Raw genomic sequence first — 22,512 nt, forward strand, 5'->3', positions numbered from 1 at the left:
AGTATCTCAACTATCTCATATATATATATATATATATATATATATATATATATATATACACACACACACATACATATAAAATTTCTTTCAGCTTCTCACACAGAGAAACAATACAATGTTTACACAAGCACAGGTATTAACAGTAAACAGGGATTCAAAGAATGTGGCTTATGGGCTGGGGATTTGCCTCAGCAGCATAAGCGCCTGACTGGCAAGCACTAGGTCATGAGTTCCATCCCTGGCACCAAAACAAAATTAATGTATAAAAAATCTGGCTTGTGTGGGAAGTAATGGCACTACCTACAACCCCAGTACTTGAGGGGCTGAGGCAGGAGGACAGCCGCAAATTCCAGGACAGACTAGACTACACAGTGAGCTCAAGGCCAGCCTGGATAACAGAGCAAGACCCTATCTCAAAAAAAAAAAAAAAACAAAACCCAAAAAACAAAAAACCACAAACCCAAAGAATATGTAGCAAGGACTAACCACAGGTGGCCTGCAAAGAGTACAGTATTTACTCTTTAATCTTTTACAGAAAAAGTGCAGCAGGTGTGGTAGTACACACCTATAGTCCCAGCACTTGTCAGGCTGAGGAAGCAGCACTGATCACTGAGTTCTAAATCAGCCTGGCCTACCTAGTAAATTCAAGGCCAGTGAAGTACAACGTACCCCGCAAGAGCCTGCTTCAAATCCCTCTGCACCCCCCAAGAAATTTATAAAGCCACTGATACAGAAAAATGTACATCTTCATTAACGCAACTACTATTTATTTTAATGTAATAAAAATCATGTTTATTACCTGTTCATAATTTAAACGCTGAATTTCTGAAATTTCTTTTGGCTTTGCCTCAAGCATATAATCACCTGTAAAACAATTGTGAAATTGACTTTTTAAGTGTTATTCTTTGTTTGTAACAGATTTTAATTATAAATTTTTAATCACTGCAGCAACAAGTGACACAGAAAGTTGACTCCTAATTCTACCCAGAGAAAAGCTAGGTCAATGGTTTGCTATCAGCCCACATGTTACTTCTGTGTACACAGTATAATACTTCTGAATTCTCTCTCATTTTACCATATAAGTGAACATCTTCTATATTATTACACATAAAGCTCCCACAGGTTGTACCAACTTTTGGTGCTGTTTACAGTATAATTACTTCCCAAATTACCTCCCAATAATGGTAATATTATTCTAAAGGCTTGTAACTCTCAAAAGTCAAAATGTCCTTGTCTTTTTTTTTTTTAAGCCAGTCAAATTTAGCAGTGGAGGGGTGGTATACCAACTTTAGTGACACTAATGTTAGTAAGTTCTGATAACCCACTGCCATCGAACCAGCCAAAATGTCCTTGTCTTTTAAAAAAACTGATTAATTTAGCCAGATATAGTGCAGCACACATATGATTCCGACACTCTGGAAGGCTGAGCCAACCTAGCATGAAAAAAAAACCATGTCTCAAAACAAAAAATAGGGCTGGGGATTTAGCTCAGCAGCATAAGCACCTACCCGACAAGTGTGAGATCATGAGTTTGATCCTCAGTACCAAAATAAACAAGTAAGATAAACAAAATAAAAAATAAGGAGGGCAAGGGATATGGTTCAGTTATAGAGTGCCCCAGGATACAGTTTCAAGGTCTGAAGAAAGAGATAGAAGGAAAAGAAATAACCTGTTTTTATTTATTTATTTACTTATTTTTTTTTGAGACAGAGTCTTGCAATGTATGTAGTGCAGACTGGCCTTGAACTTACTATGTGGCCTAGGCTACCTTGAACTCACCACTGTGATCCTCTTGCCACAGCCTCCCCACTGCTAGAAATACAGGTGTACACCACCACGCCTGATCTTTAGTGTCTGTGTTTCCTGGCATCACTTTTTGGAGGCCTTCCTTGGGGTCAAATCCAAGGCCCTGCATGCTAGGGAAGTGCACCACTACGGAGCCACAGTCCCAGCCTCTGGCATCACTCTGTAAGCAGACATACAGCCTCTCCACATGTGTATGACTTTCTAAAAACATGGAGTACCATTTAAAAATATGTAGTTTTTTTCTGATCAACGTCTTTTTTTTTTTTTTATCAGTACTGGGGATCGAACTCACGACTGCCTGCTTGCAAGGCAGGTGCTTATGCCACTGAGCTAAATCCCCAGCCCCCAACATCTTTTTTAATACTTTGTTTTTCCTTTTTGGTTCTGAGGATTGAACTCGGCCTTGTGCGTGCTAATGACATGCTCCTTTTTTTTTTTTTTTTTTCTTCCTAGTACTGTAAATTGAGTTCAGGGCCCCTGCACTGAACTACACCCACAACCATATATAGCTAGGCATGGGGGCGTACAACTATAATCCCAGCACTTGGGAGGCTGAGACAGGAGGATCACCGTGAGTTTGCAGCCAGCCTTAAGTACACAGTGAGACTGTTTCAAACAAACAAAACAAAACCCATATATGTGTGTGTATGTATGCATATATATGTATATATGTATACACATGTATATATGTATATATACATATATATGTGTGTATGTATATGTGTTTGTATATATATATATATATATATATACACACACACACACACACACACACACACACACACATATACATATACATATATAAATTTGTTCTTTTCTTTTTTTGAGGCGTCTAAATCACTATACTGCCAGACTAGGTGCAAACTTATAATCCTCCTGCCCCACTACAAGTGCTGATTATTAGGTGTGTCAACACATTCACCTTATGTTAAGGTTTCTTGTTTTGTTCTAGTCTGGTTTGGTTTGTTGAGACAAGCTCTCACTGGGAACCCCAGCCTGGCCTCAAACTTGCAGCAATCCTCCTGCTTCGGCTTTGAGTGCTAGGATTACAGGTGGGTGCCATCAGGTCCCCCACGTTTTTAATATAACATTTAACTTTAGAAAAAAATTAACTTTGAAAACTACACTTTATTTTGAGCAAATGCTACCCATTATTTATTCAAGGTACTGAGAACATGAGTGTTAAAATACTTGAGTTCCAATGTTTTAGCTCTGTATTTATCCTATATTGGTAGGTGACTGTGGAGGCTTTCCTGACCCACACATGCACTGGGTCAGGGTGCAGAACATGATGTGACACGACACTAAGTGACTCTGCACACACTCCCGTTCCAGCATCCAGAGCAGAATGAGTATCAGGAAAGACTCAGGCAAGCACCTTCCTCTTTCCTTAGGCCAGAAAGGGCTTTTGTTTGGTTAAGACAGAGTCCTGCTGCGTAGTTCAGCCCAGGCTGCCCTCGAATTTGCAGTGATCGTCTTGCATCAGCCTCTCTAGTGTTGGGTTCACAGGTAGAGTCACCATTCCCAGCAGGAAAGGTTTTTTAGGTAAAAGAATGGCTTGGCTAAGATAAGTGGCCTCATAAGATAGATCTCAGCGATCCTAACCCCCTGAGATATTCACACGTTCAAAACATGGTGAATGTTTAAAGTTTTATTTTTTTTTTTTGTATCAGTACCAGGGATCAAACTCCCCGACTGTGCTCTTGCAAGGCAGGCACTTATGCTGCTAAGCTAAATCCCCAGCCCCCTAAGTGTCTAAATTTTTACATGAGGACACACTGCCATTAATGCCTCTCAAAGTACTCCCCTCACTCGCACACACTTCTTGCTGCTTTCTGAAGGTGTTCTTGAAGTCATCTTCCATGAGTGTCTTTACTTGCGCTGTTGTGGCTGCCTCAATGTCCTGAATCAGTTCCAAACATTCCCTGCCCTGGCCATTCCAACTCCGAAGAAGAGCAGGAAGTCACCTGGGGTCACATCATGGGTGAGGCGGATGAGGACACACAGTGATGTGCACATGAGCCTGACTGCCAGCACCAGCAGCTGTACCGACTGTGTTCTGTGCCACACTTACAAAGTCACTGAGAAAGAGGACGTCCAGACCTGCTCCAGAATCATGTGTTGGCAGCGAAGGGCAGTCTTTGAGGATTCAGACCATGTCTAGTAGCACAGGGCAGCTGGCCCACATACGTAACCCATCTTAAGGAAGTATGTCTTTATTTAGTTCAGGCATTTTTTATTTGTTTGAGACAGGCCTCATTATGTAGTTCAAGTGGGCACTGAACCCATTAAGAAGCTCTGCTGGCCTCAAACTTGCAGGTGTGTGTCACCACACTTAGCTATGTCTTCTATTATAATAAAATTTTTAAAATTTAAACATTTGAATGGAATGTAGGTTGAAGTCAATTGTGGCTAGTGGAGTCCCGCAGGCCTGGCCCAGGTTTGTGTGGGTTTTGTAGCAGAGATGGCAGATCCTGACCTCCGCTATCCTCGTTCCTCGATAGAAGATGACTTCAACTATGGCAGCTGCGTGGCCTCTGCCAGACCACACATCTGAATGGCCCTTCTCTGAAAGTCTACAGTATCTTGCTCTCTACTCCAGTAGCCTCTACAGTGTTTTTATACTTTGATTCTACATAAACATTTGTGCATGAAAGTCATGCCTTCGGAGTTTTGGGTTTGATCTTTGCACTGACTTTAAGCAGACCTAAGCATCCCCTTAACCTGTACCTGACTCTTGGCTTTACCCTTCTGGAAACTCTGACTGTGGCAGTTGTAGTTATCTTCTACAGTTATGTATTATTCTGAAAGCTTTTATATTGATTACTGCTGTGTTTCCTGGTTTGACTGTATATACTTTACAATTCAAGAGAGACTTCAGTAAATTTGGAGCAGGGCTGTTTGCTGTCCTGTCAGGATTCTTGAAGATGTTTTTTCATAGTGAGACAATGGAACTGATCTTAGCTGCCGGAGGAGTCCTTCTTTTCTGTGGATTTATCATTTATGACATTCACTCACTGATGCATACGTTATCTCCTGAAGAGTATGTATTAGCTGCTATCAGCGTCTACCTGGATATTATCAATCTATTCCTACATCTGTTACAGTCTTTGGAAGCAGTATTTAAGACTGTTTCATTAAGTGATAGTTTGATATTAAACAAAATTTAAACATCTGCTTTATATTGATAGCCACTTGTAATCCCCTTCCCTTGAGTGCTAAATGGATTTACCAATGCACTTCTAAAGAATAAAACGTGACAGAAGGAACAAGTCACTTCCACTTACGCAGTTCTGTTGCTCAGCTGCTCACTCCAAGGCCAGCCAGGCAGGGAACACACAGGGCTGGGGCGGCACAGAACTGCAGTCTTGGTCCCACAGCCCATGGGGAGCTGGCCCACCCATAACCTGTTGAGGGCACCTGGGGCTGCTCCCCCGTCCCCAGGATGGCTGAGCCCACTGCGCCTCTGCCTATGGACTTGAAGACCCCACCCTGACTCCAGCCCACCGATTCTACAAACAGTGGATGCAGCCTGAAGCCAGAACATTTTGGAGAGATCTGTTACACAGATCAGCGAACTAGCACAGAGACATTATGGTAAAGTCAGACTTATGTGAGGTCATATTGTACTACAGATCAAAGCCAGGGCCTGGAGCATCCTACACATTTATTCTACCACTGAGCTATACCCTAGCCCTGAGAATAACATTTTAAAAAGCTGAGTTTGAGTTTTTAAGGGGCCATCTTTCAATTTTACATACGTAAGTAAATAAGCACATAAGAATGCTGTCTTATGTACCTGTCCCCACTCAAAAATACCATTTCAATCAAATATTTCTTGAAAATCAATACATCTGGCAGTGGATTACAGTAAACAGAATAAAAACCAAGCCTGTAATCCCAGCACTTGGGAGGCTGAGGTAGGAGGATGGCTACGAGTTCAAGGTCAGCCTGAACTCGCCTACATAATGAGCTCAAGGCTGAACTACAAAGCAAGACCCTGACTCAAAAAAAAGATAAGATATACAGTTTGTTCTTTTTTTTTTTTTTTTTGCCTTTTTCCTTTTTATCGGTACCGGGGATTGAACTCACGACTGCCTGCTTGCAAGGCAGGTGCTTATGCCGCTGAGCTAAATCCCCAGCCCCTACAGTTTGTTCTTAAAAAAAACTATTAATTTTGTTGGGCAAAGAACACTAGGTACCACAGAAAAGGATAACAATAAAGTATAAATGTAATAAATGCTTAAATACAACACGATTTTGAAAAAAACACATTGATAGAGCCCACAGAGCTTAGATGCTTCCTTTGCGGCAGTAGTCTATACTACATTCAGAAAAATGTGCAGACCCTGGAGAGGGAGTGGGACAAAGAGCACTCTGTGAGGGGAAAAGGCTGAGGGAGAGCGCCAGGCAGGAGGGCTGGAGCTGCTGCTCAGAGGTAGAGCGCTTCCCTAGAATGTGCAAGGCCCTGGGATCAATCCCCAGCACTGGGGGCAGCAGAGGGGGTGAAATCATGCCATATGAGCAGTTTATAAGATGACTAATACATAAGATTTACACCCAAGGTGGTAGGAACAGGGCTGAATTAGTAAACTGACAGAATTATAGGAATCCTAATATCCTGGGAAGTTCAGTTGTAAAAGATCACGGAGAAAAAAAGAAGAAAAAAAGTGTAAAAATAAATCAAAGGGGCTGGGGATTTAGCTCAGCGGCATAAGCACCTGCCTTACAAGCAGGTGGTCGTGAGTTTGATCCCCGGTACCGATAAAAAGAAAAAAGAAAAAAAAAAGTGTAAAAGATCACAGGGACCTTTAAGCTTTCTGTCTTGTTTTCCAAGTTGGAATCATATTTAGGGCCTTCCTGTCGGTGGTGATTAATCCACGGCATGGGTGCTGCAGCGAGCTCTTTGGACTCTTTGGACACTCTACCACTGAGGTACATACCCAGGGCTCTTTTGGTTATGCTATGTCAGTTGTCTGAGACAGGATCTTCCTATGCAGTTTAGCCTTCAACTCAAGGTGATCCTCTTCCCTCAGCATTCTGAGTCCTGGGATTACAGGTGTGCACTACCACACTTGGCCGGTTTTTAAACAGAGGAATGAAGAGTGAAGCTGATGCTTTAAGAGTACACTGGCATGTAGGTTAATTTGAAGGGTAGAAGAAATGGTATCATTCAGGCTATGATATATCAATAGAGAAAGAAAGACAAATTTTAAGGAAAAGAATTCAAGACCTTGCTATTAATGGGACAGCCCAAACAAACAGAAATCAAGAAACAAAAACCTGGTATCTACATTAGGCCAAATAATGGAAAACAGGGTTTAGCAATAGTTAAATTTATCTCAGATGAACACTTAAACATTTGAAGAAGATGTAACAGTCAACTTCAGGCAAAATGTTTTTTTGTAATTTATTCAAAAGCAAAGGCAAAATTAATGCACTGACACTGACCACTTTTCACAGCACATGTATATTCAAAAGACTAATTACTTTTATAGAAATCAGACAAAATTCTGGCACTTTGAGAGGTTGAAATAGAAGGATTACAGGTTCAAGGCTAATTTGGGAAACATTAACAACATAATGAGAACTTTTCTCAAAAGTTAGACAATGCTGCCAGGCACAGTGGTACACACCTGTAATCCCAGCACTCAGGAGGCTGAGGCAGGATTGCTGTGTGTTCAAAACCAGCCTGGACTACATTGTGAGTTCAAGGCCAACCTGAACTGCATAGTGAAACCCTATCTCAAAAAGACCAAAAACAAACTGATGAAGTTAGACAATGCTACCAATGCCTAACAACTATCTTTCTTCCTATCATACATTGGTTATACTATCATATTATCATGACTGGTAAAGTCACAATACACATTCTAGCATGTAATAAGCATTTTATTTTATCCCTCTCAGCATCTCACCTTCTGCTGACAGGGCCTCCCCACCTTATTTTATCAGGGATCTCAATGCGTTGTGTTTCTCTATGCAAACCTTTCCCACAAGCCACTTTCATGCTGGATCTGACACTCATACTCTAGGACAGAGAGGGAAACTACAGCACTCATGTGGAGGCTGTTCATATCACTGAAAACTCCAAAAGTCTGCCATCATTACTCTAGGAACAGAAATTCCCAAAATGAAATTTTTTCTCTTCTCCAACCTGTGCCATCAGAATTCCCATCTGTTGCAGTACCTCACATACAGTACCACTGTATGTAAGACCTTATCTCAAAAATACAAAGAACAGGAGGCTGAGGGAGGAGAGTCACCAAGAGTTTGAGGCCAGGCTAGGCTATGTAGTGAGAGCAAGGGCAGCCTGGACTACAGAGTACGCCTGGATACACTGTTTTGTCTCAAGACGAAAGAAAAAAAAAACATAAAACAAAAACCAAAAACCAAAATATATCTTGAGCACTAGAGTACATCTAGTGATAGAAAGTCTGCTCAGCAATGTGCAAGCTAGGGGCTGGGGGTTTAGCTCAGCGGCATAAGCGCCTGCCTTGCAAGCAGGCAGTCGTGAGTTCAACGCCCAGTACCGATAAAAAGGAGAAAGGAAAAAGACAAAAACAAAACAAACAAACAAACAAACAAACAAAACCCAGCAATGTGCAAGCTCTTGGTTTGATTCCTAACACAGCCAAAAAACCAAACCAACCAATAAAAATAGTAACAACAAAACCACTTTTGGTAGCAGAAGGGAAAGAGGCTATCAGCCTTTTGACATTGTTTAAATTACCTAAGAAAGTGCACCTAACTTCATCTGAGCGCTGCTTCCCTCTCTAAAACATAGAGGCATTATGAGTCTGCAGCTGTATTTCTGCACCCAACTCACCCCTCTGTGCTATCAGTGAATCACACTGCCGGCCGGCTCTGCTGGGGCTCGCTGCCGTCAGAACCGCACTCCCCACTTACAACAAGCAAGCGTAAGGGAGCACACTTGTTCCCAGCAGCTCTCAAAGGCGGGAACTGTAGCCTCTGAGCCGCCCACCGTGTCAAGACAGGCTCGCACTAACATGACTGTGTCCTCGACTCACGTGGCTGCGTAACTTCTGCTCCCTCAGAGCTAGAAAGACTTAGAAAGGTAAAAGCTTTGACTGATGCAGGACATCAAGGCAGCGGGACAGTGCGACTAAAATGCTTACAAAACAGGGCTTCCAGAACACCTCTGAAAATTAGCCAAGAACCATGGGTAAGTATGTTCAAAGTGAGGAGTATTTTGACACGGATTAATGGCAATGCCTTCTACTGTAATAAATTTTTTAAATTGTAAACATTCACCTTATTTTTCACTTACAACTCTATGTTTTTATTGAGACAGGACTTTGCTATACACTTTATGCTAGACTTGAGCTCATTATGTAGCCCAGGATCAAATTCACGATGAGCCTCCTGGCTCAGCCTCCTAAGTGCTGGGAAGAGAGCCATGAGCTACCACGCCCAACTCTCTTATATATGGACATATCTGTTCATCCACTTATAAGTTGGTAAGACATCTGGACTGTTTCTACTCTATGGCTATTACAAATAATTTTATAAATATTCCTGTGCAAGTTTTTGTTTAGACATCTATTTTTTTAGCTCTTTTAAGCAAATACTAGATGTCAAACTTCAGAATTATATGGCATTCCACATTTAAACTTTTTAACTCTCGGGATCAGTTATCCTCTTGAGTCATCTACCTTAGTGGCCAGGACTGCAGGCCTGCCTCGCCACACTTAGCTTTGTATGTAACATCCCCCAATCCAGGGACAGGAGTGTGCTCGGCAAGTGTTCTACCACTGAGCCATATCCCTAGTCCTGTTTTTGTTTGTTGATTAGTTGGTTTTTGAGGCACTGGGAATGGAATACAGAACCACTCTACCACTAAGCTATACTCCTAGCTTAGCTCATTTATTTATGCTGTACTGGGTACTAAAACTAGGGAGGGAGCATTACATTCCCAACTCCCCCCACTGCCCCACTTTTTTTTGGGTCATTTCACTATATGCAATTCAGGCTGGCCTCAAACTCACAGTGATCCTCCTGCTTCAGTCTCTGAGTGCTGGGATCACAGGCATGTACCACCATGCCTGGCCACCACCCCTTTTAAGTAAGTTTGTAGGCCAGTGGGTGGAGCCAGCCTGTAACTGCACCACAGGAAGGCTGAGGCACAACAGCTGTGAGTTCAAGGCCATGCTGGGCTACATAGTGAGTTTAAAGTCAGCTGCACTACAAAGCACACCCTGTCTCTAAAAAAAAAGAAAACAACACCAAAAAAACATAAATCAAGGTGTCTTGAGAAGTCACTAATTTGCTAATCCTTCCTGGGTTTCCCACAATGCTAGAATTACAGGTGTGAGCCACCACGCCAGGTTTTTTATTTTGAGCTAAGTCTCACTCAACTGCCCAGACAGGCTTTGAACTCTGGATTTTCCTGCCTCATCCTCCTGAAGAGCAAGGATCACTGAGGACCACTGCAGCCCCGTTCCCGAGGTGCCCGCTTCATCTTACACTGGTGCCGTCTGTGTGAGGCCTCCAGTCCTCACTTATCTCCAGGCAGCACACTCACTCAGGCTGTCAAGCTCTGCCAGTGATGGCAACAGCCATGGGCAACTTCAGTCTTCACCCTGCTGATTGAGATCTGGCTATCCTCACTATATTTGAAAACTTCTTCACCTGGAATCTAGAAAATCACAGCTACCTGTTTTCTTCTCCATACCTGTTCTTTCTTTCCTAACTTTTTTTTCTTTTGGCAGTACTGGGAATTGAACACAGGGCCCTCACACTGAGCAACTTCTTAAAAAAAAATTTTTTTTTTGAAGCAATATCTACGCTGCTAAATTGTCTAAGCTATGCTCAAAAGTGTGATCCTCTTGCCTCAGCCTCCCAGCTCACTCAGTAGTTGTCCAAGTCTCCATCATAACAGCCCACTGGGCCCATGGGATCAGGTGCCATTAACCCTCTGAGCTCCCCTTCCCGCCCTCTGCGACTCCCTGGAGTCACACTGACTGCTCCTCAAAAGGACCAAGCACAATCAGCCTTCTTCATGACACAGATTTTGGAAATCCTGAAGTGTAAAAATCATTAGCTAATTAAGAGGGATAAAAAGGAAGTCTGCTCGGCGGTTTCTAGGTACAGTGCTCAGTCATCTGTCTGTAAGTACAAGGCCCAGGCCCGTGGCCAAGGGAGTAAGGATTAAATGATATAATTACACAAGAAAAGGGCCTTCCAAAGTTACAATCCCAAGAGGCTTACTCCACTAAGCCTCTATCTTACAAAAAATTAAAACATAAAATCAAATCAGTGGGTTGTTTGGAATGATGGAAACAAACTATCAGCTGACAAAAAAGATTACCTATCTGATAACAGAATGAGTACATAAATTCTTAGTTTAACACATTGTTTCCCCCCAAAAAAGCAAAAAACCCCAGAAACAGAACAAAGCTTTGGTAAATAAGGAGGGGAAGAAGGACTGAAGGGAGGATAAGAGAATGCAAAGAAAAAAAAAAGAGAGAGAACTGAGGGAAGTAATGTACAGGCACAAAGTCCCTAAGATGAAAATGATTATGTATATTTGAAATGTACCAAGAAACTTAATTAAAATCAAAACAAAATAAACAAAACAGAACAACAGCAACAAAAATACATTGCTTCCCTCATCAAGAAAATTCTTTCAGGCATAGTGCTGCTTGCCTATAATCCCAGCATGTCTGAAGCAGAAGAATCCCAAATTCCTATCCAGCCCACTGGCAATTTACAAAGACCCTGTCTCAAAATTTCTTTTTTTTTTTTTGTCTTTTGTCTTTTTCTTTTTTATCGGTACCAGGGATCGAACTCACGACTGCGCACTTGCAAGACAGGCGCTTACGCCGCTGAGCTAAGCCCCCCCCCCCATCTCAAAATTTAAAAAATAATTTTAAAAAGGACTGGGGGATATAGTTTAATACTAAGGCCCTGGGTTCAATTCCCAGAATAGGAAAAAAAAATTTTTTTTTGCTATGAAAAAATTACAGATGAACTAAATAATATATTTACTAATGAATGAAATTATAAATGTTCTACAGCCTGGAATAAGTTCCTATTCCACTGCAGGCCAATAATTAGTATTTCAAAATCTGGCATAATCCAAAAATCAAAGTTTTGAAAGCAATGCCATAAGTCACCTTTGTCATTTTTAAATTTTATAGTGCTGAGGACCAAACCAGGCCCTTGCACAGGTAGGCACGCACTCAACCACCAGGTTACAGCTCCAGCCCACTGCTTTCACTCTAATTCATGTCTATCTAATATTTTTAAATACTAGCTATATGTAGTGTCAGTTTCTGTGCCTTCTCCCTTTCTGCGGTTTACAGGAATTAATATGCATCTTGTTTCCGGGATATACTCACTCTCCTTATTTCTGTTACAGAATTTCACTGTTGCTTAGGAGAAGGCTATATAATACCCAACAACACTAACATCCTTGTAAACATTTTTTAATTAAAAATTCAAATTATATTATTACTTCAGAAAGGTGAGCCTGTATAATATACCAATTTTGAAAGAAATATAAAATCATCCGCTCTTCAACACTAACCTAAATATTCCATCAGCTGCTCAGCAGTGATGATTTCCATCATTGGGGGGAGTTTCACCTGAAAAAGAAAGAACAGTCTATAAAATTCAGTGCTTCAGATGACTCAAGTACTTCTTGAGGTCAGAAACCTAAATATTTACGTATGTTGGGATAGCTCTACTATGCTTGTCTACCATACTCACACCTTAACATTTCCTACTGCCATAAGAGTATCACGGTGCTGTAAGAGACACTGAGAAATCTGGGTTCAAAGCCAAGTTCTGTCTGTTACCCCATTCCTAACTGTCTTTGCACCTCCCACAGTGCATGACAGACCATTTGGTTAGAGAGCAGGAACAGGTACCAAATATGGCAGACATTCCATTAAGTCCACTCTGGCCATTTAATGAATACAGTATTAAAGTACTATTAAACAATGAAGAATTCATCTGTATGATTCTACTTGTAATGTAAAGTTTAAAAACTGATGCCAGGCATACTGTCATACACCTGTAATCCCGGATACCTGGCAGAAAATCACAAGTCTGAGGCCATGCTGGGCAACTTAGCTGGGATGCAGCTCAGTGGGAGAGAACGACAGGGTTCAGTCTTCAACAACAGACGCACATGTGCAAAGACACATGCACAGAAATAACAGAAGTAAACTACTACGTGCTGTTTAGAGCTACACATTTAGGCAGTAAAAATACCAAGAACAACAGTAAGGAAAAAGATACTGTGAAAATTAGGGTATAGTACCCACAGGGGAAAGAGAGGTGTTAATCTTCGAAAGGGCACGCAAGATGAATCTTAGACCCTGGCAATGCTGTTTCTTTCTCTTCTCTTTCACTACTGGAGACTGAACCCACGGCCTTCCCACCAAGCTACATCCACAGCCCTTTGTATGTTTTTTGTTTTGTTTTGTTTTTTGAGATGGGGTCTCACTAAATTGTCCAGGCCAGGCCTGAACTTGTGATCTTCCCGTTTCAGCTTCCCAGAATGCTAGAACTACACTTGTGTGCCACCACACCCTGCTCCAACACAATTTGGAAGTTGAGGAAATACTTGAGATCCAAAACTGAGGTTTTATTTATTTGATACAATGTTTCACCACGCAGTTCAGGCAGGCCTTGAATTCACTGTGTAGCCCAAGTGGCCTCTAACTCTGGACCTTCTTCCTGCCTCAGCCTTCCTAGTGACACTATGCCTGGCTGAAACTGAGTCTTTGAAGGTCTCTGGTCTTTACTGGATTAGCTACTAACTGCCATTCGATTCTTCCCTTATTCCATGGCAATCCTGTGAAACAGGTAGTATTACCTTAATTCAAAACCACATGAAGGTTTTTTGGAAACAGTGTCTTGCTATGCAGGTAGGCTGGCCCTGGACTGGCTATGGAGCTAGGTTTGTACCAATCATCCTGTCTCAGCCTGCCTGAGTGCTAAGATTACTGGCCTGGCTAGGTTTTAAAACAGCTGATCAAAGTAAGTAACAGGGTTGTAATGTGAATTGGATCTAACACCAAAGCCAATTATCTTTTCCAATATACAGTATTAACAGGTGTCAGACACACAAGTTTAAGTATCACATGGTTAATCTTATATGAGAAACCCAAAATATAAACAGCAAAAAAAAAAAAAGACAGATAACTAGAAGTAGAGAAAGAGACCAAGAGATGAAAGCAGAGAGTGAGAGGGAAGGGGAATGAGGAAGGGAGGAAGATATGCGAAGTACACACACCAACCCCCTATAAGGAACGTAAACATGTACTCATAAATTTCAAAAACCCTTATTTACAAATTCATAAAACAATGAACAGAACACTTCCATTCAGTAAAATATTGAGCAACATACTCAGGGTGCAGCTCGCTGATCCTGAGCTTGTCCAGCACATACAAGGCCCAAGGTTTGCGGCACAAAACAAAACAAAAAGCCTGAACATATTTCCAGCTAAGTCTGAACTTTTTGACCAATAAATAGTAGAGGCTGCCAGGAAAAGAATGAAGGCTTTTATTCTAAAAATTAGGATTGCTCGAATATCCAAATTATGGAATTTGGCAACTGAAGGTAAGTTTATAGGAAAAATGGTGCCACTTTAGAACTGTGCTAATCTGTTTGATACTCAAACAGCAAGTTAAGAACTTAGGAGATAACCTGCTTCGTTTTGTGTTGAGTCAACGTCTGGACCTGAACTCTCAATCTTCCTGCCTCAGACCCCCAGTGTCCTGAGATCACAGGTGGCGGCCCCACAGCTTGGTGTGAGATAACATTTTAAATTCAGAATATTTGACTCATACCAGTGTATTCTTTCCATTATTGTTGGCCCTCCATATGCACAGGTTCCACATCTGTAGGTTCAATCAACCAGATCAGAATGCTCAGGGAGGGGGTTGGGGATTTAGCTCAGTGGCATAAGCACCTGCCTTGCAAGCAGGCAGTGGTGAGTTAGATCCCTGGTACCGATAAAAATGAAAAAGACAAAAAAAAAATAAGAAAATGCTCAGGGGAGAATGGCACCTATACTGAACATGCACACTCTTTAGTTGCCATGTTTCTTCGAACCATCTAGCTGGGCATGGTGGTACATGTCTATAATCCCAGCACTCCTGAGGCTGAGGTAGGAGAAGCAATGCAAGCCTGAACTGCAGGGTGAAACCGTATCTCAAAAAGCCAAAAATAAATAAAAAAATTAAAATCCCCAAAAACAACAACAAAAATAATCACATGGGCATGGTGCCCCATGCCTATGACCCCAGCACTCAGAAGCTGAGGCAGAAGAATCGCTTTAAATCTGAGGCCAGCGTGGGTCACAAAGTGAGCTCAAGGCCAGTGGCAACTGCTGAGCAAAAACCCTTACTTGAAAAGACAAAAAATATGGGTCTGGGGATTTAGCTCAGCAGCATAAGTACCTGCCTTGCAAGCAGGTAGTCATGAGTTCGATCCCTGGTACCGATAAAAAAAAAAAGTTAAAAGACAAAAAAACAAAGAAACAAAATCAATTTGGTGTGACAACTATTTACATAGCACTTACATTGTATTAAGTATTATAAGCAATTGAAATAATTTAAAACACACAGGAGAAAGTACATAGGTCATATGCAAACACAATGCCATTACACATTACATACAAGAGACCGGAACACCCACGGAGATCCTGGGAACAATCCCCACAGACACTGGGAGACAACTGTTCTTTTTTTTTTGGTACTGGGGATCTAACTCATGACCTCGTGCTTGCCAAGGCAGGTGCTTACACCGCTGAGCTAAACCCCGGGCCGGGACAACTGTTCTTACGGTAATGGACCAGCTGAACCATAGGATTTCTCCATACTTCACACTTCACTAATTTCAAATACGCAGTACAGACATATGTACACTAATATATTCAGGGTGAATACATATCATTCATGCTTTGTTAGCTGAAATTGCAAAGAAATTATTTTGAGACTATTAAAAGTATTAATGAGACTCAAGAAATGCAGCCTTTCGCATTTATTCAAAGAACTCAAAAAACTTGAGGATCCTCAATACCCCTTCAATTTTGGATTCACCCAATAAAATGTATATAAACCATTATGCATCATGCTTTACATTTTACTTTCTCTCTGTATCTTTATTCATTACTGAGAGTAACTCAGTACTTAAAAACATTAAAGTACAGCTGGGTGCAGAGGCACACACCTGTAATCCCAGCACTCAGGGGACAGAGGCAAGCTCAGGGCCAGCCTGGACAACACAAGAGCCTCAGGGCCAGGGATACATATGGCTCAGAGGCAAGCTTGAGAGACCCTAGGTTCAATCCCCAGTACTTTGAGGAAAAAATTTGAATACTTTATTATTATTATTTAAAGCTTATGACTGTTCATACCTCCTGTACCCAACAGCCTTGACCTGGTCTCAATACACAAGGTTGGAAGACAGAGAAGAGTACAGCTGACCCGCCTGGAAGGCAGAGAAGCAAGCGAGCACAGCTGTCACTGACAGGCAGCAAGCACACTCGGGCAGTGTCACTGTCCTGTGATCAGGAACAACCAAAGACGCACCACCAGTCCTAATGCTTGGCACAGCGTGGGGACAAAAGGCCCACTTGTGCTCCTTCAATCTGCTCCAGAAACAAAACCACTGTGTGAAACTATTAATCTCATCTTATAATACCTACATTTAAAGCCCAGAGGGCAGAGACTGAGACGAAACCTTTGGCTCACCATTTGTGCTTCTTTTGTGTAAGTAATAGATGTTCAAAAGACTTCCAATGGTGGTTTAGGAAAAGAGGAAAAAAATAATAAATCCCAACGAGAAGCAAGAAGTATGTAGCAAAGCAATGTCATCAAGCAGAGAGGGGAAAGCCAGGCATTGTGGCGCACACCTGCATCCCAGCACTTGGGGAGGCCCAGCCAGAAACTGTGAGTTCATGGCCAGCTTGGATACACGGTGAGACTAGCTCAAGAAACAATAAAAGGATGTTAGCTCTCTAACAGGTCACTTGGGCCATGCAGTATTCCTCTCAGTCTATAGTGTGCTTTGATTTAGTTTAGCTGGGTTTGTTTTTGGTGTGTGTATGGGGGTGTATTTGTTTCATTTTTAATTTTAAACTCTAAATATTTTACAGAATCAAATGCATCAATTCTTATCTTACAGTTTCTAGATTGATGTGTGGAGTCACCAGTCTACCATAATACAATTTTGCTTCAGGATCTTGGCATTCTTCCCTTGACCTACAGCAAGACACAGCTTTAGCTCCTAACAAGCAAAGAAAGAAAACAAGCTGGGCGCGTTGGTGTGTGCCTGCAATCGCAGCATTCTGGAAGGCTGAAGCATGAGGACTGCGAGTTTCAGCCCACCCTGGGCAATTCAGCACCTCATCAACAATTTATGAAAAGTTAAATGGAAGAACTAGTGTATAGATGAAAGAACAATAATGAGAATAAATGAATTTTCCATAGGGAAAGGTCAGCTGTAGTTCTCAACCTTTTCTATCCCTCTGTCCCCTGAGTAGCCGGGAATACAGGTGTTTGCTGGGGCTATAGCTAAGACCAGAAGCCCTAGGTCCAATCCTTAGTACTACAAAAAGAAAATGGGGAAAAGAACTCCCTACCGAAAAGGAGGATAGGCTACGTATCTCCAGCATCTTCAGTTAAAACACTGCATTCGTTCTACAAAAATGCTTATGCTAACACGACGGTTAGGTCTTATAATACTTCATGTCCTCTATCAAAATGTACACTATAGGTTCCACATAAGTTTTTTTGTGTGTACAGTACATTGGCCTCAAATCTGTAACATTCTTTCCCCCCCACCAAAAAGAAAAGTATAAGAAAGTAGTGACCATTTTTACATTAATACTTTTTTTTTTGGTACCGGGGATTGAACTCATGATCTTGCACTTGCCACGCAAGCGCTTATGCTGCTGAGCTAAATCCCCAGCCCTGTTTTTACATTAATACTCTTACATATATAAAAATATTAAGGCAGGCTAGGTATGCTGGCGCACACCCGAAACCCCAGCACTCAAGAGGCTGCTGCAGAGAGCTGCCGAGTTTGAGGCCAGCCTAGGCTAGTGAATTTAAAGCCAGCCTGAAGAACATGGGAGAGAGACCCTGTCCTAAATAAATAAATAAATAAATAAATATATTTTTTTAAAACCCTAAACTTCTCAATACTTTTATCTCTCGCCTCTTTAATTACTGATTTTGGTAATTATTTTGCAAAAATGGAAAATAATGAAGGTTCAATTTTCACCTACCTCACTGCGTTGTCTCTGAAATTTCCTTGTTCTGTTCCTCCAGAAACCCAGATTGTTCATTTCTTGTGAAGAGAACCACCTAAGTCTTAGGATTCTGTATTACTCTGATTTTTTGGCAATGTTGTAGCCATATTTGTTCTTCTTGGCAAAATCTTTCCTATTCAATATGCTCCTTGATGCTACTGTATTACCCAAGGTAACTGACCAATTTCTAAAATTCTAGACTCTCGTCCTGACTAGGATGACACTGTTCTACTTTTTATCCCACTGTACATGTCAAATGGTGCATATGCTGGTTTCACTCTTACGCTCTTTGCTGGAAATATTCTTCCACTTTTACTACTCTCTTCCTCTCTTTCTCTTGTGGCGAATGGATCGAAGGATTAAGTGGAGAAACAGAGGTAATAAGACAGCCAACATGTTTCTGTCAGCAATTTGTAAGTCTTCCTGTATGCTGGGATAGAAAAAGGTTGAGAACTACAGCTGACCACTCCCTATGGAGAATTCATTTATTCTCATTATTGTTCTTTCATCTATACACTAATTCTTCCACTTAACTTTTCTCAGCATTTTGATCTCTTTCCTGAGACCTAACATGTTTCTTCCCAACTGGACACAACCAAACTCCTATCTAAAATGATTCCATTTACACCAATCTTCCTATCAATCAGTAATGATTAGTAATAACTGATTTCTGTGGGCATTAAAGCTATAGAAAGCCATAAGTGCCCATCTGAAATCTTGGCACTCTGAGAGGAAGATGCAGGACTGCAAGACTGAGCCAAGCCTCAGCAATTTGAGACCCTGTCTCAGAAAAATTTAAAAAGTACTGGAGATGTAGTATAGCTCAGGGCAAAAGCTCCTGGTTCAATCCCCAGTACTATAAAACAAAACTAACCTAGAGGCAAAAAAAAAAAAGGGAGGCTGAAAACCACAACTCATAAGAGAAACTTCAAAATTCATTAGGATGTCTGCTCATTCACAGTCTAACCAAAACTACCTATTTCTTTTCCTTCTTCCAATGCATTTCAGCCAAGGCTGGAGGTCCCAAACAATACACCCTTTTCTCCTTCAGCATCCCTTGGCCAAAGGCCTTTTCTCATTCAGCCGCAGACCTGGTTCTCAGGTTCTCTCTGCTATGAAAACTTCGGATGGCAGTTTCATCCCCAAATTACCCTGACCTGTGCACTTCTGTTGCACACTGCTCTACAATTAGTTTATCTGTCTGCCTCCATGCTATATCGTGAGCTACCTGTGGGCAGATTCGCACTGCACTCACCTGTGCATTCCACACAGACTGGCAACCCCGACTGTGATCACGCTCTCCAATCCCTCAGAGCCAGTGCAATGCTCATCTACTCCCGAGCACGCCAGGCACTGGGTACTTCCCTCCTTCCTCTGAAGTTCTGCAGTATGGATATGAAGAAGAAAAAAGCCTAAAGGAAACTAAGGCATTCCTTCCTGCAGAAGCAAGTGGGGACTCTGGCCCATAGAACCAAATACAATTTGCCGTTCAAGTGCTTCCATCTAGTGTGTCTTCTTTGCCTTTTCAATATTTTATCATTCTCCAATATGAACTTACTGCTTGTCATCTAATAAACACACACAAAAGTACACAAAATATCCACTCTATTTTCATTACTTTTGTTTACACTCTTCTCCCTCAAGAATTAAATTTTTTTTATTCTTCTTTCCCTTAAAAGCTTGGTTTAAGACTCACAATTCCATAAAGCTTTCTGGGGCTATGCTAGACCAAAGAAAAATTTCCCCCTTTGGGTATCTAACGCATTTCTATTTGCTCTGTGTAACCTAGTAGTATTTACTACTCTCTAACGTCAACTAACTCAGTGCAGCAATCCCAAACATTTTGACAACTCCAGAGCAGGCACTGCCCCCGCTCCAAAAGGCTGGCGCTATCTTACACAGGTGATAGCAATGTTTCTAATCTTACTTTTTAAGATTGTGGTGGGGGGCAGGGTGCTGGGGACCAAACCCAGAGTACAGTGCACTCTAGGCAGGTGCTCTACCATGAGCTTCATCCTCAGTTCATCTTTTGTTTTTCTGGATTGGCCCTTGCTAACAACAGAAAGTCAAGACATTTAATAAATAGCATTTGCTTTACTTGCTTTTGTTCCTAACTGGTCAGAATAACCCAACCTATTTTCCTCCCACAGACATTTTTTCTATAGTACAGTTATAAATTTGAAAATAAAACAGGTACCTTGGGATAATCTTCTTGGCACCCTAAAACTGAACGCTTAAATGAGAAGTTTCACTCGCAGGTAACTCAGAGAGACTGAGTTCTCAACACATTTATCCATTCTTTTTTCTTTTTCTTTTTTTTTTCCCGCTACCTATCTTATTGTTGCTGTTAATAATTTTAGCTCCCTCATCACATTCTGATGCATAGTTACTGGTAATAATATCAACCCTTTCATGTAGCGTCAGAGATAGGAAAAAATAAAAATCATGCATAAAATGAAAGCAGAATCTTTGAAAATGTAGAAATTACTGGGCATGATGACATATACCTGTCATCCCAGCACTCGAGAGGCTGAGGGGGGAGGATCTAGGCCAGCCTGGGCTGTTTGAGATTTGCCCCCTTACCCCCAAAAGAATAAAAACTACAAGTTACGATGATTGGGCCTCAGACCAGTCCTTTTCCTTAAATGGAATCTGTCTAAGGGCCACAACTTCCTTGTCACCATTCTGTTAAATATCTTCACCAAACTACAGAAGCATTAGGTGGAAAATAGACTGAACACAAACATCAAAACTTATTCCATGTCATGCAAAGACTACTTTCTCCCATTCGTCAGTTTTTTGCACATGTGATACTAATACAGAAAATACAGCTTAAAATAATTAGGTTGTAAGTTCCACTAGCCTGTAAACACTGCACATCAACATATATATTAAGTATGTACACATATGTTTATGTACACGGATATCCTTTTAACGTGGGGAATCTAGAACAATTTTCATACGGGAAGCAAAGGGGACATGCAAGAAGAAAGGAAGCCAGTAAATGACAAGCTGCAGCTTCCTCACCCCGTGGTGCCCCTCCCCAAAAACTGTAGGAAGTGGAAAACTGCAGAATGTACCTTCCAGGCCAGAAGCAAAACACTGAGGATGGCCAGCAAAGGGCAGGGCCCGTTCTCATTCTGGGTGATGATGGGTGTGTTCTCTTCCTTCCACTGGATCCACTTGATGTGATACACACGACTGCCCGGGGAAGCGCTCTTTGGTGGCAGCTGGCCCCAGTGCGGCGTCGTCTTCATCCTCCCCCCGGCACAGAGGCGCAGCCCCGGGCGCCCCCGCCGCGCCCTCCTGCTCCTCCTCGGGGATCCGGCTCTCCGCGCCCTCCTCACTGTTGAACTCGGAGCTGCTGGGGAAAGAGTGCAGGTTGGAGAAGGACTCCAGGGAATCTAGGCTCGGCGAGTCCTCGGGCGGGCTCGGGTCGCTGCCGCTGCTGCAGGCGCCGCGGGCACGGCGGGGCTCCTCGGGGCAGGTGCGCGCGTCCCCGGCCGCAGCTGGCTCTGGCCGGGCGGTCACCTCCCGCCGGCGCCGCCCTCCCGCCGGCGCCGCCCTCCCGCCGGCCTCCCGCCGGCGCCGCCGCGCTCTCCTCTGCGGGCTCCCTCGAGTCGGCTCCCGGGACGGCCGAGGAGGAGGAGGTGGAGGAGGAGGTGGAGGAGGAGGAGCCCGCGAGAGACGCGGGGTCGAAGAAGCTCCCCGTGCCGGCCGCCGCCCCCTACCCGCCCGCGCCGCCGCTCTCCGTCGCCCGCGCCCCGGGACCGTCTGCCGCTGCAAGCCGGTTCTCTTGTCGGTCCTCCGGCGCTGGTGTGGTCGCCACCCCTTGTCCCAGCGGCTGCGGGCTCGTGGGGCCGCTCTCCATGCCCGGCCGCCAGCGCCTCGCCCTACGGAGACTACGGCCGCCTCTCCTCAGCCCGCGCCCCAGACGCCATAATAACGGCTACGGCGCGCGAGCGCGGCCCCGGCACCGCACGTCACCGCGGAGGGCGCCGGGATTGCGCGTCCATCGCCCGCTCGGGGCGTGGCTGCGCGTCCGGGCGGGAGCGAGCACGCAGCTCCCGCCCGCGCCGGCCTTACGGGGTGGGACCTGGGAGGGCCTTGGGGGCGTGGCCGGGAGGGACATCTCCACTCTCCTGGAGGTTGGAAGTGCTCCGCGATCTTGCTCCAGCATGCCGGGGATGCCGGGTGGCTCGCGGGTGGCCCGGGGGCTGAAGGTGGCTGCGCTGGTCCCTGGAGGGCGCTGGGACCGGTCCTCCCGGCGTGCGAGGCGGGATTCGCGCGCTGCCCGGGGACTGCACTGCGCCGGCGCCGTGGTGCCCCGGCCCGCCCTGGATGCAAGCGTCGCCCGGGAATGGGAGTCGGTGGCGCGGCCAGTAATAATAAATCTGCTCGGCTTGAGTGA

General features: G+C 43.3%; 1 protein-coding gene and 1 pseudogene across 1 annotated transcript; one reads left to right on the top strand and one right to left on the bottom strand.

Moving 5' to 3' along the window:
* Positions 1-831: 831 nt before the first annotated feature.
* LOC134474773 (ubiquitin carboxyl-terminal hydrolase MINDY-2-like) lies at positions 832-22,281 on the bottom strand. Its single transcript, XM_063243423.1, has 4 exons — positions 22,089-22,281; positions 21,182-22,015; positions 12,359-12,416; positions 832-864 (listed from the first exon to the last, which is right to left on the bottom strand). The coding sequence occupies exons 1-2, from the start codon at positions 22,279-22,281 to the stop codon at positions 21,237-21,239; spliced, it is 972 nt and encodes a 323-aa protein (XP_063099493.1). The 3' UTR covers positions 832-864; positions 12,359-12,416; positions 21,182-21,236.
* On the top strand, positions 4,271-5,136 carry LOC106029124 (protein lifeguard 4-like; annotated as a pseudogene).
* Positions 22,282-22,512: the final 231 nt, after the last annotated feature.

Source organism: Cavia porcellus, unplaced genomic scaffold (genome assembly GCF_034190915.1).
Source record: "Cavia porcellus strain 051 isolate PalLab524CR breed Dunkin Hartley unplaced genomic scaffold, mCavPor4.1 scaffold_38, whole genome shotgun sequence".
NCBI classification, from domain to species: domain Eukaryota; kingdom Metazoa; phylum Chordata; class Mammalia; order Rodentia; family Caviidae; genus Cavia; species Cavia porcellus.

Bases quoted from the DNA above. Each gene is read 5' to 3' on its own strand.
- LOC134474773 (XM_063243423.1), bottom strand. From the start codon at position 22,281: ATGCTGGAGCAAGATCGCGGAGCACTTCCAACCTCCAGGAGAGTGGAG. The intron at 22,016-22,088 runs GTGACGTGCGGT...CGGGCTGAGGAG, and splicing joins CAATCCCGGCGCCCTCCGCG to AGGCGGCCGTAGTCTCCGTA.